The following is a 16,551-nucleotide window of genomic DNA, read 5'->3' on the forward strand; positions in this document are numbered from 1 at the left end:
TAGGAACAACTGGGAGGGCCTCTCTGTGGCCAGTGCTGTGATGTCTCCAGCTTTAGTGAGTCTTGGGGGATTGAATCCTGTGACTGGAGTGCTGGGATAGGGAAGCAGTAAAGGCTGTTCAGGAGGGATAGGCAGAGATGGAGAGGTGGAGGAGTTGTCCTGTATGGAAGGGAATAGCTGCAGTTAAGGGATTATAAGGCTGACATCTTCTAGGTGAGGGTTAGGGGGATGGAAAACAATGCAGATGTCATTGAGTGTTCTGTAGGATTGATGAATCATTCCATAGGCAAGCAGGAGAAATTTCTTGTGCTTGTGGGAAATGGTCACTTTGCAAACATTAATTGGGAGTGCTGTGACAAGCAAGTCTGAAAAATTCCTGAAGGGTGTTGAAGATAATACTTTGCAGATACTTTGAAGATAATACAAGGATTCAGTGAGCCAATTAGGAAAAATGGTCTCCCAGACTGGATACTTGTGAACAGAGAAGGACATATGGGATATGTGATAGTAGGAGGTTGCCTTAGCTACAGCAACCATAAAATGTCTGAATTTAAAATATTCACTCTAATGAGAACAAAAAAGGTCAGCAGAAGTGTTGCTCTAGGTTTCAAGAAAGTAAACTCAAAACCACCCAGGGAGCTACTCAGCACTGCTCCCTGGGAATCTGCTTTTGAGTGCTCCATGAGTGCTTGATTGAACAGGGAATTCCTCGTGGAGCTTGAGAAGAAAAAACAATTTTGCATCTCTAGCAGCAAGGCCAGGCCTCACAGGAAGTTTACAAAGCTGTGGTTTGCATATTCAGAGAGAAAACACAAAAGGCCAAAACTTATCTAGAGCTCAATCTGGCCAGTATTGTGCCACACAATTAAAAGACTTTTTAAAGTATGTTAATAACAAGAGAAGGTGTGAGGAAAATATTGGAACAATCCTTGTTGAAAATGGTCACCTGACAAATAGGAATGATAAAAAAGGGGGCTTTTTTGCCTCAGCCTTTAATATTAAATGTCTTTGACTGCCTGATCCTGAGGCAGAGAACTGCAGCTGTGGGAACAGTTTGTGGCTTTCCATTTGTGGCCACTGAATTTTTAAGGGAGCATCAGTATCCACTAGATGTCTGGAAGTCCATGGGGCCTTGTGAATTGATCCCGCAGTACTGAAGGAATTAGCAGGACCCATTCAATCCATTCCCAAAGGTCTTGGTACTTACTGAATGGGAGCTACTTGGTGTTACTACAATTTACACGAGGGAAGAGCCAGGAAATGAGATCCGTAATATTCCAACATCAGGACTTGGAATAATTATGGAGAGAGTCATACCATGTGCAGCAGAAAGGCATTTGAAGGACAAAGCATACCTCAGGCACAGACAACAAAGGAAAAGTCCTGGCTAACTAATTCTGTATCCTTCTACTATAAGGTTCCCTGCCTAGTGGTTGAGAGGAAGGTAGTATATATAACTAGTTTTTTTCCCCTGGATTTTAGTAAAGTTTTTAATATTATTATATTTTAATATTATCCTTCTGGACAGGTGGTTTAACTGTGAGAAGAGCACATACCTGGAGCTCTGGGTGAAGAACTGGTTTTCTTTTTTCTTGTATTAATAATTCTGCTCTAAGGGTTTTTTTTCCTGGAACTAGCTTGTGAGGGAAAAGAACTTTTTGGAACTGCAACCCGTATGGATTCAGGTGCATATAGTTATATGGGAATATGTCTTCAGAGAAGGCACTTCTTTTAATTACAGGTTTAAACATATGTGTACAGCAAATTATTTTTTTTTCCTGTTGCAGTGTGATGCCATTTCCTGTTTCACCTATCCCAACCCCCCAGGTGTGCCAATCTCTCCTTTCCCCTCCCCCTTTGCCCTCCTGCTGAGAGCTGTCCATCAATCTTAACATTCCAGCAGGGTTGTAGTGTGGTTGGCAGAAGTTCAAAAGATGCCCCTCAGGTCCGGGCTCATTGGCCTGTCCCAGTGTCTTTATCCCTTGAGCCTTCCCCTCCTCCCACCTGGTTGCTGCCTCACCTGTCCCTTCCCCTCCCCCTGTCCCCGGGCTTAATCCTATGCGGTCTGGATTCTGTTGGGAGCTGTTACAAGATTCAGAGGTCTGTCATCCTGGAATAAACTCTGGATTAAAACTCTACAGCAGAATCCTCTCCTTTTTCTCTTCACCGTCCCCTGAACCTTTTCCACCAGAAGTAAACTGAGTTTCTACTATGCCTGGATTTGTTCCGAGTGCCCAGCTGCAGCATCCAGCCAGCCAAAGGTATCTCTGAGGTGAAACACCACAGCTGCCGCCTTTGGTCCAGCAGCAAGGGTCAGACGAGGCCAGGCACGTCCCACCCGGAAATATTGGGATTAATATTCCTATATTTTCCTTTCTTTCTTTTAGTGTAATTTTGAAAGGGGCATACTAATGTACAGTTTTATTTCTTCAGATGTATGAAATCACAGAAGAAAATGGAATACTCAAAACATTAAATGAAATATGGTGCAAATTCACTGAACCTCTGCAACCCCAGGTGCCACAGCAAGAAAATACCAAGATGAAAACCTTGTCCTACCCATTTTCCAGAGAGAAAATATATTTGTGAGTACTTTAAAATGTGATGGACTGTGGATGTGACAGCCTGGTCAGAGAGTGAGAAAACCGGATAAGTTTTCTCACAGTGGACATGTGAAAATTTTAGGGAGTTGTAGAGAAATGATGATAGCTTTTTATTATAAACAACCTGCAGGTGGTGTTTTCCTACTCTGTTTTCCTGTTTTTCTCAAAGATTGTTTATAAGAAAGGTGTTTTTATTAATTAGCCACTCAGGTGAAATGTATTGGATCAGTCTATAAAAAGAGAGAATTTTTGTGTTAAAGCTGCTGCTGTGCAAACCAGCCTTCTGGTGAGTCTGTGTCATTTCTTACTCAACAGTGATAATGGACAATGAAGAAAGCTGGAATGTATCATTTTAGAGTTGTAATTTCTTTTTCCCACATTTCAGTCAAAATTCAGAAGTTCATCAAGCATATCTGGAAATCCTGAGGGAACATCCAAAATTGTCAGTTTTTCAGTGGATTAACAGAAATACAAGCTGCAGAGACTTTCTGCCAGTGTTCCTCTTACTTCTGTAGGATAAGGCACTGAAAGCAGTGCATCAAATAAATGTCTGTATGTTTAGCTTGAAATGTAGAAATCCTCCCAACAAATTCCTGATTATTTGGTTAAGGATATTACTGCCTCTTTTGAAAAAAGCAGGAGCTAGTAGAAATACAGCAGTGTTTTCCATCTTGATAGATTCATTGTAGCAATTAAAACTCAGCTAATAATATGCAGCTAAGGAGTACTTTATGTCAGCTCTTTCACTCAGAATAATATTTCTGGGCCCAGTTTGACATGAAACACTCTTTTTTTCCTTATGGGTGTCTCCTTGTATTTATGTCCGATAAATAAAATTCAGTAATAAATACAGTGACCCACCATTTCATTTATTGCCCTCTGACAATTTTAATTAATTCTGAATATGAGTCAGATGGAGGAGAATTGGTGGTTGATGGAGGAGAATATACTGGGAAGCTAATTTCACATATGATGATTTTGAGGTTTAAAGGAAGGCATAATTGTGGTGGAATAGTTACTTGAAATCAAGTGAAATGCTGACTGTTTAGTGGCCAAGAAAAGAGTAATGAATATCTGCATCAGGCTGGTTGAAACTTACTAACACAACCTCAGTATGTTATTGTGTTGAGGGCATGTTATAAGAAAAATATTAAAAGGTCATCTTCTGTAAACAATAGAGAGGTTCTTCTTCCTCAAAAGGCATTTTATATTAGCTAGTAATTTTGCATATGAATGCCCACCATCAGTGCAATCCTGGTAGAGCTCTGAATGATTGGGTCTTACATAGCACATTCTGTTATGCTGTGCTGTGTAATCTATATTCCCTTTAAACATCTACTTTTCTGATTAGCTGTGGTTTCTGAGTGACTTCTAAATTAGAATTTTATAAGTTGTCTTACGTGTTGCTTCCATGTCTTAAAACAGAGCTGATTTTCTTTTTCCTCAATGTTTTAGGTATAACATCAAAGACAAAGATACCTTTTTTGACAATGCAACCCGCAGCCGAATAGTAAGTTAGTAAAAATAACATAGCCGTGTCTTCTTGTCCTGAGTGGGATTTGCTAGTGGGGTTTAGAATGGGATTTACAGGGAGTGTTTTAGTTTCAGCTTTGCTGTTTTCATTAATTTATGCATTTGTATATTCTTGCTGAACACTAATTCCTGACATATGTCTATAAGGACTTCCTTTCTGGAGCTGCAGGAGTGGGAAATGCTCTGCAGGGAAGCTATTGACTCCTCTTCAGTGTTCAAAGCTCTTTTCAGCCCTACTCCTAATCTTTAACTAGATTTCCTGCCATATAGTTCTTATACTTCAAATACTTCTATAAGGACACAACACAGCAGGCTTTAGCCCACAAATGTTAGGGCAGATAATCCAGTCATAAAATCTGCTAAATGATTTAAATATTTGTGCAAATGAACACGGCAGAAACCACCTACTTTAGAACTTTGTTTTATTGCTAATTCCATTATGAAATTCATGCTAAAAAGGATCTGTGTGTTATCCCACTGTTCTTTTTTGCAGGTGAGGGAAATTTTGAAGCGCACATCTACAAAGACCAGAAACAGCATGGGTAAGGTGGAGGAAAGAGAATTAGAGGTGTTCTTTTGAAAGGAATTTTGTAGGTATCTCACAGAATATTGATTTTTCTGGCAGGACACAAAATATGCTGGCACATCTTCCCAAAAGAAAAAAAGTTAGAGATTGAACGAAATTTTTTTTCTGAGGCATATAATCAGAATTTATAGTTCGTGGTTTGGATGGTGATGGGAGCTGGCTTTTCATTTCTACAGGTGCAGCATCTGGCACACTACTCACATTTCATGAATTGTTATAAAATTGGATTTGATTACTCTATGATCTGCTTTGGAAAATTCAGATGTCAACTGCAATATGTTGTATTATTTCTTGCAGGACCATATTTTTCTTGCCATTTCAATTGAATAATTCACCTTTCCAGGTTATTTTTATTGCTTCAGCTTTAAAAATTACCTCCCTGAGCTGCCTAGTGAAATATATGACTTAAATATGACTGTTTTGAAGATACTTTTGGGATAATGCTGAAATACTTGGAGCTTGACGTTCAGAATTTATTTAATTTTCTTGAAGTTCAGAGTTTATACAGGTGTACATATTCTCTTTTCTCTACTCTTTTCTCTCACCCTTTGTGAGATCATGGCACATGTGGAAAAGAAGTGATCGTCCTCCCTGACATATTTTCTGGAAATCTTTCTGTAAACTTGGCTACCTATGGACAGATCACAGTGACCAAGGGTAACATTCCTGGCAAATAAAGTGCTGCAGCAAGATTCTGCACAGTCCTGATGTGATTTTGGGCAGGGCAGCTCCAATAACACATGTTTTTGGTACAGGAAAATAGATTAATTTGGGTTTCCTTGAACAGGAGATAGATTTTGTTTTAATTACATAAAAAGCATGACAAAATGAAACACACAAAAAATGCTTTTTCTTTTTCAACCAAAACCACTTGCCTTTTTCCAGTATAAACTTTTAAATTTATGACTACCACACTGTTTCCTTTTAAAAAATATTAAAATATGTTTTTAAAAATGTCGGGCATTCTCAATTTCTAAAACATTTTTTGGCAGTTGCTGCTTTTTAAACTGTTTACTTGGTGGTGTTCTATGTTTTGATCTGCTCAAAGGCTCTAGTGGGGCAATAGAGGGGAATGCTGCCTTATTTTTCTGGAGTGCTGGGAACCCTCCTGGAGACTTTGGAATTTTCTGCAGAGAAAACTGGAGAGAAGCTCAAGGACAGAGTAGGAAGGGACAGAGCACTTTGACAATGGAGATATTTGCCTCTTAAGGTTTTCTTTACTTTAATAGCTTGTTCTGGTTTATAGTGGAATAAAACACATCATTAGAGATCAAAGGACTAGTAAATAACTTCTCAGGAATTTTTTAACTCTAGCATGAAAATACAGCCTGATGCACTTCAAGCTCAGGCCAGCTCAAGAAGTCATTTGACATGAAATAACTATTTTAGCATTCCCATCCTTTCCATCTTTCTGGTCTGTAGCCAAAACACGATTGTGCATCATGTTTGACCTAAACTCACTTATTCCTTTGATCTTCTGAGATCTTCCCCCAAAAGACCTCTGTTTCATATGTCATAAGGCTTTCCCATCTCACTGGTCTTAAGCATAAAACCACTCATCAGGAGAGGTTTAAAAGATTTTTAAAATTTTTTTTTCTTTTGTTATTAGAGTTCATTGCTTATTTTGCACAAGAGGCAGGACAGTGATGTTGGAAGTGCTTATAGCAGTCTGGTTTTATACACCTGTTTCATGAAATTAACAATACTTCAAACACTGCTTATGGATTTTTTTACATCTGTGTAAGGCGAACCTGATTCTGCTCCTATGATATTAAAAAAGGAAGGCTTATTTTCTTCTAGCATAACTCTGAGTCACTGTAAACTTCCAAACACTGAATGTTTTCAGGAGCAGGCTTGTCACTATCAAAGCATAATTTCCTGATTCTATGAATGCATGTAATTGTACTTGTCCTTCTGTCAAGGGAGACATCTATTGGTACTGCCTGTCTAGCATCTCTGACCAGAAGGTTTCTCCCAAATATTTCAGGACAATGTGTAATTTGACTGTGGATTTTCATCACTAAAGACATGATAGCTGGTTACTTTTTTTTTCTGGGCATTGAAAGCAGAGAAGCCTGGAATAAATTTATATATCTATGTTTTTCTATATAACTAATAATTAGAAATTACTCATCTTTGGTTGCCTTTTTATGGAACAATTGTTTTCACCTCCAGGGACTGAATATGGAATTGCTGTAAGAGTTGCAGGTCTTGAGAGCCAGTAGGGATCTTGTGTCTGTGTACAGGTGCTGCAGTCACTGCCTGGAATTCCCTTGCAAAACTAAATTCCCTGAAGTGCCCATGGCCAGATTGGATGGGGCTTTAAGCAACCTGGGATAGTGGAAGGTGTGCCTAGGGGGCAGGGACTGATGGATCTTTAAGGTCCTGCCATCTGAACCATTCTACGATTTCATAACCACAAACTTCTGTGGAAGTTTTTGTGGGGGTTGTTTTTAATTGTTGGCCAGTGGGATCTGTAGTTGTGACCATTGTAAAGATTCAAGAAGGACTTCTCAATGCTTTGCTTCTCAGTCATGTGGCTCTTCGCTGTCAGGGTGAGAAAGTGATCAGAAGAGTCTTTGCACTGTGCTGTTCACTGAAGAAAAAGCATTTTATGGAAGTGAGTTTCTCTGAAAAATGTTTTCCACAGCCAGGAACCCTATGTGGCTCTCTTCTCATTCTGAATATTGTCAGTTACACAGCTCTGTCCCCTCTGGAATGTTATGAAATGAAATCTATAATAATGTTTTCTGTTCAATTGTGCCTGTTTACCACCTGCATTTTTCTTTTTCTTTTAGGCATTGGCACGTTAATAGCAAACAATGTTTATGATGCAGCCTACCCACTTCATGATGTATGTATGCACTATGAAAAAATCCAGTCCTCTGCTGGTGTCACTCAGGAGACATCCATTCACAGACATTCTTATTTGCTGTCTGTGACATTGAAAATCTCTTTTAAGTATGATTCTAATATGAAAACTCCCATATAAGTACATTTCAAGTTGTGACCTAAAAGTAAAATTAGCAATGTAGGAACAAGTAACCAAACATTTCTTTAATTTTTTTCTGCTTTTACATCAGTTATTAAATTATTTTCTTTCTCCAGGGTGAATATGAAGGCCAAAATGATGACAGGAATGAAAGAAAGGTAAAATACATAGCAAAATTTATTTCATATTATATTTAACATAATAAATGATGTTCTAAATCTCATTGTAAAGCATTAGCCATTGTACAAACAAGTAGATGTTTTAACAAATGTATGCGCTTTTGGAATTACATATTTTCCTCTATTTCTACATTTTAAAATGTTTTCCCAAGATTTTTATAATGTCTTCTTATAAAGCATGTCAGTTAATTTAATTTGAAACTTATATCTTGAAATACTTCCAGATTCCCTGTACATAAATATACATGATTTTCAACCTGTCAGGAAGCTAAAATTATTAAATAACTCATATAATAATTTTATTTTCCTAACCAAATGCTCCTAGAGAGCTGTGGTTGCTAAAATAAAATATAGTTGTACTTTTCATTTGATTGTGCACTCAACTAAATGCATGGAATTTCTAAAAATCTGGTTCTAATTATATTGTAATTAAAGTTTCTAGCTATCAAAAGACATTCAAAAATAGATCAATCCTCAAAATAAACAGTGTGAATTCAAACTCTGTTTAATATATATGCTTACTTTTAGAAATGGGAAAAAGCCAATTTATTTACTAATAAATAATTAATTTAGTTTTATAGATTACTAATAAATCATCTATTAAGATCCTTTCCATATTGTTTTATAATGTTTGCTCATTTTCTTTTCCTTGATATGCAAACAGTGGGATAGGAAATGCAGAGGGAAAATAGAAGGGAGAGAAAGGGGAAGAAGGCAGAATGAAGAAAAAGGGAATGTTTGGAAACCTCCAATATTTACTATATCATGAAGACTGAGTTCATACAAAGGAAGGTCATACAAATAAATCTGATTTCTCCAATGCTGAATTAGTAAAATTTGAAAACATAATCTTTGTAGTTTTTGGTAAATAATGTTGCCATTCAGCCGCTAGATGTCTTCATGTGCCGTATACAATTTAATTTAGTGTATGGACCTTGGTAAGCAAAACAAAGTTAGAAAACAAACTATAAAAGAAGCTTGTTTATTTGTGTCTGTTACTTTGAACTTTTTGTTCATGAAGGCATTATCGCCTCTGGACTTGGAGAATTTTCTCCGAGAGGCAGCTTCACAGATTACTGACTTGGAAAACAAATATTTTAGAGGAAAAAACTAAATGAACATCGGTCAATGGAGGAAAATTGGGTACTGTGGAATGGGGGGGGAAGAGGGCCTAGAAGGACCAGTGTCTGGAAAAATATTCCCCCTACTAGTTGTATTTTGTGCTGCCCTCTTTTTATTCTGCTTATTAGGCTCAGTTATGAAGTGTTAAGTATTAAAAACATAAAAGCTTCTTTCCAGAAATACTTCATTGATTATTCACATATGTCCCTTCTGCCTAGGCCTTGAATCTTCTGTAGTATTCCTATGCATAACATCATCTGTTTTCTATCTGAATCTAATAGTCTCAGTGTTTAATTTCCTGAAGAACCCTGATCAGGTTTAAAAGAAAAGAGGGCATTTTTAAGCTTTTTTTTCCTTCTGCCCTCTTTTATTTTGCCCTCTTTAACTTATCTGTATCTTTTAATTCAATTTTCTCTTGTAAAAACCCCAAATATGAACTCAGTCCTTACGGGGTACTTGAGCCAATAGGGCAGCACAAGTAATTAAGATTTATGTACCAGTTTATAACATAAAAGGTTAATCCTTATCAACCTTCTTCAGGATTTCCTCAGAGAAAATGCACATTGACACAACACTTTTGTCCCATCCTACAAGAATTAGAAATCTGCAATGGAAACCTTAGAGTGAGAGGGTTTCAGTTTTTCCTAAGAGTAAAGGAATTTCCCAGTTTCAGTGTGATTTCTGCTCTAAAAAAAAAGTCTTTTTTAAGAATGGAATTGAGCAGCAGCATAATGGTAATAACTCACCATGAGTATTAACACTGGTTTAGTCTTTAAGTTTCTGGCCCACTGGCAACTTGTAGCCCTTCATTGCTGTCTTTATGTTTGACATTAAAAAAGTCCATTAGGGCTTTGTAACCCACCTGGGAAATCCACTGTCATCATATTCTAGAGCAGCATCCCTATTATTAGAAGCAGATCAGAAAATTCCTATAAACTTACAGAAAGTACCTGTTCCTAAATGGAATGCTATTTTAGACAGTTTTCTTTTTGCTCTTCAAATTCTATTCTGTAGCTGTGTTCAAAGAAGCCTTTGGGGAGTTTTAGAATCGTAATAGTTTTAACTTTCTTCTTTTGTATATGTGAGTGAATGTATTTATTAGTATGATTATTTATGAAAATAAAATAAAATTTTGTAGGTAATGCTTGGGGGTAATGGCAAGGGGTGTTTTTGAATAGGCAAGAACAAGCATTCATATGAAAATATCCTTAGGGCAGCCAGGACAATCCTCTTCAGTGAAGTCGTGTCCCATAAACCACGGGAATCAGAGAGGGAATAAGCAAGTCTATCCCAAGTTCTTTGCCTGTTGCAGTTGAGTGTGTTGTGGTCAATCTACCCCAGGTCCTGCAAGGTTTCCTTTTATCTCTGTTCCTATTCCAGCTGGATTCCTCCTACCGCAAAAAGTTTCCATAGAATCTGATCCTTCCTTTGAGCTCTCTGTAAGCTGTGGGGGGAATCTGCATGTCCAACAGCACACGTGGCCTTGTGTTATGTCCCCAGCATGGGAACACAAGTGGCTTTTGTATGGGCTCTACTGGGTTTATCAGCCCCAGGAGTGCAGCAAATATTTTTCGCTCTTAGATGATTTTTGTGAAAACAGAAGGGATAACTTTTTTCAATTTAATTTTCAGACTGTTTTTTTTTCTTTCTTTCTTTGTTTCTTTAGCTGCTGTATCAAGAATGGGCAAGATATGGAGTGTTTTACAAGTTTCAGCCTATTGATCTCATAAGGTAATGTGGACTTGCATAAAACACCAAGGGACCTGGTTCTGAGGTGATGCAGATTAACATTTCCACTTACTTCAGCAAATGAAACCTTGGATTGATCAGAACATTGAAAATAATATCCCCACTGCTTTTTTTGTGGCTCTGATGATAATTTACTATAACAAAAATCCATTAACCATTGTTACCTATGCTTTTGGATAGTGCTTATTCCTGGAAGAATGTCATACTTGTTTTTGGGGTCTTTTAGGTATTGACTTGTTCAAAGGAGAGGAATTGCCTTTTACATTGGTGCATTTTTATTGGAGGGTATGGTTACAAAATCTGGCAAATAATCAGAAGCTGGGATTCACATCATGAATCAGTGTGAAAGTATTTGACAGTTTTGAGATTGATTTAATTTTTTTACTCCTGATTTTACAAGTTTTATTCATCTGAACACATCCACATATGTTCCCAGTGGGTTTTTCTTTTGTATATTTATAAATTTTATCTTTACAAACATGGAATAAGTTGGCTCTAAAATAAGACAAAACAAACCAGTCATGATTTTTATGGATTTACCGCAGTAATTAAAAGAAAGGCAAAACAATTTTTGTTGTATCATATTTTGTTTGGACTATAAACACTAAGTAAAGAAAAAAAATATTTGAGTGAACAGCTGACTAGAAATATTCTTTTGTAAGATGTCTACCTAGGAAGAAATGAATGAAGATATTAAGAAATAGGAAGAAAAACCCTCAACAAATATCTGGTTTAAAATAATTTGTAATATAAGAAAGATGACAATTTTTACCATTTGTCTTTTGAATAATCAAACTCTAACCATTTTTTATTATATGATCTGCTCCTATGTGATTGCCTGCAAAAGCTGCTATTGGTAATATGGATAGCCAATAAGCTTTGTAAAATATTTTTTTCTATTTTGAACTAAAGCTGAAGTACTGCACGTAGTTTTTCAAAGAGTAAAGCACTAACTTTTAATGTGAGAGGAATTACTCCTTATTGGGAGCAAGATGTTGCAAAATGGCAAGTGGAAGTGAGGCCATCAAACCCTACTAATGTTCTGCAAGGTTTTGAAATTTCCTCCTTTTTTTGCTTCAAAAGTTTTGTGCAAAATTTATGTACCTTTTTTATGGCAGTTACTGTGGGACAAGCTTCTGAGTGGAACAGGTAAACTCAGAATGAGATTACAGTACCCTGCTGTGTTGTTGGTAAATATTACCAGTGTTAAACTAAACTGTCACTGCCTAGAGGAATTCTCAAGTTTTAGCAGACCTGACAGCTCAGCTGAGTTAAAAATAGAGGTACATCTGCTTACACTCCATCTTAATTTGTATTTTGCTGTCTCCATTATAATGTTTCACTGTGCTGATATGATTTCATAGAAATCCTGTGGTTTAAACTTCTTTGAGAAACAGAAAAGAAGACCAAACATGTGCAATTGATTGTCTGTTCTCAGAGATGACTTTTCTTGCTTTTATCTTCCATATTTTGCTTGACTGCAAGTTTGACTGTTACCACTAAAATAAATGTGGTTTTTTTTCCCTGGGTAATGTTAGAGCTTTAGTGTAGATGTACCTGGAGAATGGCCACCCCTCTCTTTCTGCTGGTGATGTGGATTTCTTCACTTTTGTGCCATGGGGGTATCTGAGCTCAGCCTTGATGTGGGTACTTATTCCCTTAGCAGACATCAGTCACACTTTGTGCTTTTTGGTTATTTACTGTGACCCTCCTTTCTTAGACTACTTAGATTGTACTCAACTTTTCTGGTTTGTTGGTGGTTTGTTTTTTTTTTTTTTTTCTCTGATGTAACTTAACTTTAAATTTAGGCTTTGATGGACAGATGAAGCAACATCCTTTTTACTTAAAGCCTTTCCTGCCTGCTGTTTTCAATAAGTGCCCTGCTAATTTTTAAATACAGCGTGCAACATATATTTAACTATTACTGTTTCACTCTTATTCAGTAGGAATGCCAACTGAAAGTCATTCTTTAACTCAAGTGTCTATGCTGGAAGATTAGATGTGGCACTGTAGAATTATTATAGGTTATTCCTGGTGCCTCAGGACCTTCCCTCTGACCACACAGTTGTTGCCAGTTCCCAGATGATTTTACACCAAAGACAGGAGCCACATATTTGTTATACTCACTCTTGGTACAGACTGGGGATTCTCTTCTAACAGCTGTAATCCTCAGGGAATTTAACTGCACAGTCAGTCTTGGAAAATTTTAAAGTTCTTAATAACAAAAGGAAAAAAAGGACCATTATAATATTCCCCAACAATTCCATTCACTCCTGTCTCTTAATCTGTAAAAATATCCTTCTCTGGCTTTATGGACTGCTTTGGGCTATAAGAAAAAGCAAATATTTTTGGCAAGGAAATGCAGCTGTGAGTAAGTAAGGTTTTCCACCAAATAAGAACACAGTGCATGTTACATATTTCTATTCTAAAGCAGAACAATTTCACTTTAAAACTTTAAGGAAATATATAAGCAGATTGTGCAAGTAATACAGTGCATATCTTCTGCTGTTACCCTACTGCACTTTAAGGCCAACATCTTTTTATAGTTCCAAGAATCTCTATCGTGAAGATTCTTCCCAACGTGAAATCGGTCCAGCTTGCAGTTTGTCATCATTAAAGCTCTAGGTGCAGGGGGAAGTTCTGTGCCAGCATACACTCATGCTTGATGTCCCTCCTGCCAGATTTTACAGCAGAGAGCTTCCTGGAGGGGGCCAAAAGCATGTGGGACTCTGGAGCAGAGTCTGAGCTGGTGAAAAATCAATATTTTCCCCATAATTATATCTCTTTACCCTTTCCATGATCTCATTACTCCCCACAACTCCAGTTTATTTATGAATGGCCTTTATTTTCATGGATGCCATACATCCATGAAAATGGTTTGCATTTTAGGAGTTTGATGGTAGGGCAGCACTTTTCAGCTGAGTTGTAGGAAGTTTTCCCTCCCCTCACTGGAACCTCTCATCACAGGCCTTACCCAAGTGCTCCAGCCATTGTTTATTGCAAAGTGGAGGGGTTTTACTTGTGGTGCATAAATCACCAAGGAATTTGTGTTGAATTATTCTGCTGGATACAGGCCTGTGACTGGAGTAAGATGATTTACTTACAGCTCTGCATTTCACAGACTTTGCCAGTCCTGTAGGAAGTGCTTCTCTCTGTCTCTTTTGGCAAGGGCTTGGTCTTATTTATTGTTGCTTGTATGAGAGATGGAATTTTAAACCAGTAGGTTTGGATTGTAGTGGTGAGGAAAAACAGATCCTTGCTTTCTGATAAACATAATTCCCAGGCTTCAGATCACTGTCTGAGCACTAGGATCCTCATTACCACCTAGATTCCTCTCTCCTGCAGATTGAGGTGTGTAAAGCAGGAGGTGTGTATATCTGCATCACGACTGCAAAGTCAAGTCTTGGATGACTTAGGTTGCTGCACAACTTCCTCAGATCTCCCCCTTTGACTGAGGAGTTTTGTAGGCAGCTAGAATTCAGTTTTCATCATGTTAAGGACTGTCTCAGGCTAAGTTCAGTCGTGCCTGAATGATGCCTAAATTTCACAGCCAGAAACTTATATTTTTGAATGGACATGACTGACAGGTCCCACCCAAAAAGTGTCTTTGGATGTGACATCAATGTATTTTTATAGGAAATGGAAGTTTCTTTCAAACTAGAGGAGGAAAAGACAGAGGTGAGAGGCCACATTTGGAGACAAGTTGTGCACATTTAACTATTTATCTGTATGTGAATATTTGTAGGTGTGTGTGGCTAGGAATTGCAGGGAGTAGAAAAAAGCTGCTGTATTTGGGTGGCTACAGGTCTGCTTACTTTTCTTGTAGAGCTGCTCTTAATGTCTTATCTCTGTAGAAGGTTCTGGTTGTGGCTTACGGGGCAGAGAGAAAGTTCTTTCCTGACTCCTGAGTGCTGACCAGGGGTCAAGACCAACGCGTTTCTGGTTTAAGAGTATTCCCTCATGCTAAGATCTTTTGTATGAGGATCCTCTCTATCCGTAAGTTATTTTAGGACAGACCATGGCTTTGTCTGATCCAGTAACATTGGACAAAACCAGGATCACAAGGGAAGAGATCAAGAACTGGGCACCACATAAAAATTATGCCCAGAAAACACAAGTTTAAGGAAAGCTTTCAATATGGCAAATCTTCCACAGTCAGTACAGAGAGCAGAAAAATTAAGATTTTTATGCCATATTGAGCAGGGTGTAAGAAAAGGATGGAACCAGGCTCTTTTCAGCTGTCTCCTGAGACAAGAGTTGATGGACACAAATGAGAGTGAGGTAGAGTAGTCTGTAGTTCCATAGGTCCTTCTTCTTGTCCTTCCTGAAAATGGGGGTCACATTTGTTTTCCTCCAGCTTTTGGGCATTTCTCCCAGTTGCTGCCATAAATCAAAGGTTATCAAGAGCTGCATTGCAATGACATCTGCTAGCTCCCTCAGCCCTCATGGGTGCATTCCATCAGAACCTACAGACATATGGATTTCCAGTTTGCTTTAGTATTCCCTGACTCAATCCCCTTCCACCAAGGTGACCGAAAGATAATTTTTTTATACTTGTTTTTAATTGGAAATGATACCTCTGCTTATTAGCCACCAGACGGTGTCTATCTGACAGCAGTTACACTGTGCAAGTGCTAACAAGGACCTACTTACTAAAATAAATACATGAAATTAATTCAGGGTCTGCAGTAAGGGTTAGCTATATGAACTTGAAAAGCAAGAAAACTCTCATGAAATACTAGTTATTATAAATGAAAGATATTTAGGAAAAGATGCTGGTATTTGGGGTTCTCACTCTTGTGAGATGAATAAAATCACTTTAAATGAGATGAGTAAAATCACAAAAATTATCTTGTGGAAACTGGAGATTAGAGGAGTGATGAGATGCAATGACCTCACATTTGTTCAAGTACAAAAAGGCAGAAAAGCAAGTTGTAATAGGTACTAAAAAAATAGGAAGTAAAAGACTAAGTAACTTCCTTTCCTAAAAGAAACTCCAAAAGAAAGGTTGATTCACATGAAATAAGTTACTCCTTATTTGTATTTGTTTCTTATAGAGAAAATATTATCTGTATAACTGAATGAATTGCTTCTTATATAGAGTGTCACTTGGTGCCCTGAGTTGTTTATAAAATGAAACTTACTTCCACACAGGTGAGCTCTGATTGACTTTCATTAGCTTTGAATTAGCCTCAGGTAGCCATGGATTTTTAATTTTCCAGGTTAGGAAGGTTGCGGACTTTCTAAAAAAATGCTAAATATAGAGAATGAATAAAAGAAAGGTGAGGAGAGGCAGAGTGTCCATGGGTTGTCTTATGCATGTGGATGTGACACTGTGTTGCTCCTGTTGAAAATGCCTTCCCTGAGCACAGTGTGCTGCGGTTTCTGCAGGCTCTGGGACATTTAGAACTTTTTTTACACTAAGCACATGACAGGAAACATCAACAGAATAATGTAATCAGGCACTTAATCCTTTCAAAGCTGTTCTGAAGTTTTGTATTGTCCCAGAACAGAGAGGAGAATACAATTACAGTGCCTCTGACTACCCAGCATCGTGTTGTTTGCTTATCCATTTGGCAGTTGTCAGCCTTAATTTCTGTCTCAAACACATTACATGTCTACTTATTATGCTTCTATTGTTCTTTCTCCTACAGTCAGTAAACAAAGGCTTTTTTCAGTTTATAATCCATCACTACAAGCTATGCACTTTCAGCTGTATTCTGACAATTTCTTGGAATGGAAGCATAAGGTTTGTGAATCTGTGAGGCTTAGAGAGAGTTTTGTCCT

The 16,551-nt window shown here is 37.6% G+C and overlaps 1 protein-coding gene across 1 annotated transcript in view; it reads left to right on the forward strand.

The window, feature by feature from the left end:
- Positions 1 to 16,551, forward strand: part of ANO2 (anoctamin 2) — a 148,990-nt gene that overhangs the window by 31,954 nt on the left and 100,485 nt on the right. The window contains exons 5-10 of the mRNA XM_066568424.1: positions 2,434 to 2,585; positions 4,059 to 4,113; positions 4,630 to 4,678; positions 7,521 to 7,576; positions 7,831 to 7,872; positions 10,682 to 10,746. Of these exons, the coding sequence (XP_066424521.1) occupies positions 2,434 to 2,585; positions 4,059 to 4,113; positions 4,630 to 4,678; positions 7,521 to 7,576; positions 7,831 to 7,872; positions 10,682 to 10,746 (419 nt within the window). The remainder of the gene's footprint in view (positions 1 to 2,433; positions 2,586 to 4,058; positions 4,114 to 4,629; positions 4,679 to 7,520; positions 7,577 to 7,830; positions 7,873 to 10,681; positions 10,747 to 16,551) is intronic.

This window comes from Molothrus aeneus, chromosome 32, assembly GCF_037042795.1.
Source record: "Molothrus aeneus isolate 106 chromosome 32, BPBGC_Maene_1.0, whole genome shotgun sequence".
Classification (NCBI taxonomy): domain Eukaryota; kingdom Metazoa; phylum Chordata; class Aves; order Passeriformes; family Icteridae; genus Molothrus; species Molothrus aeneus.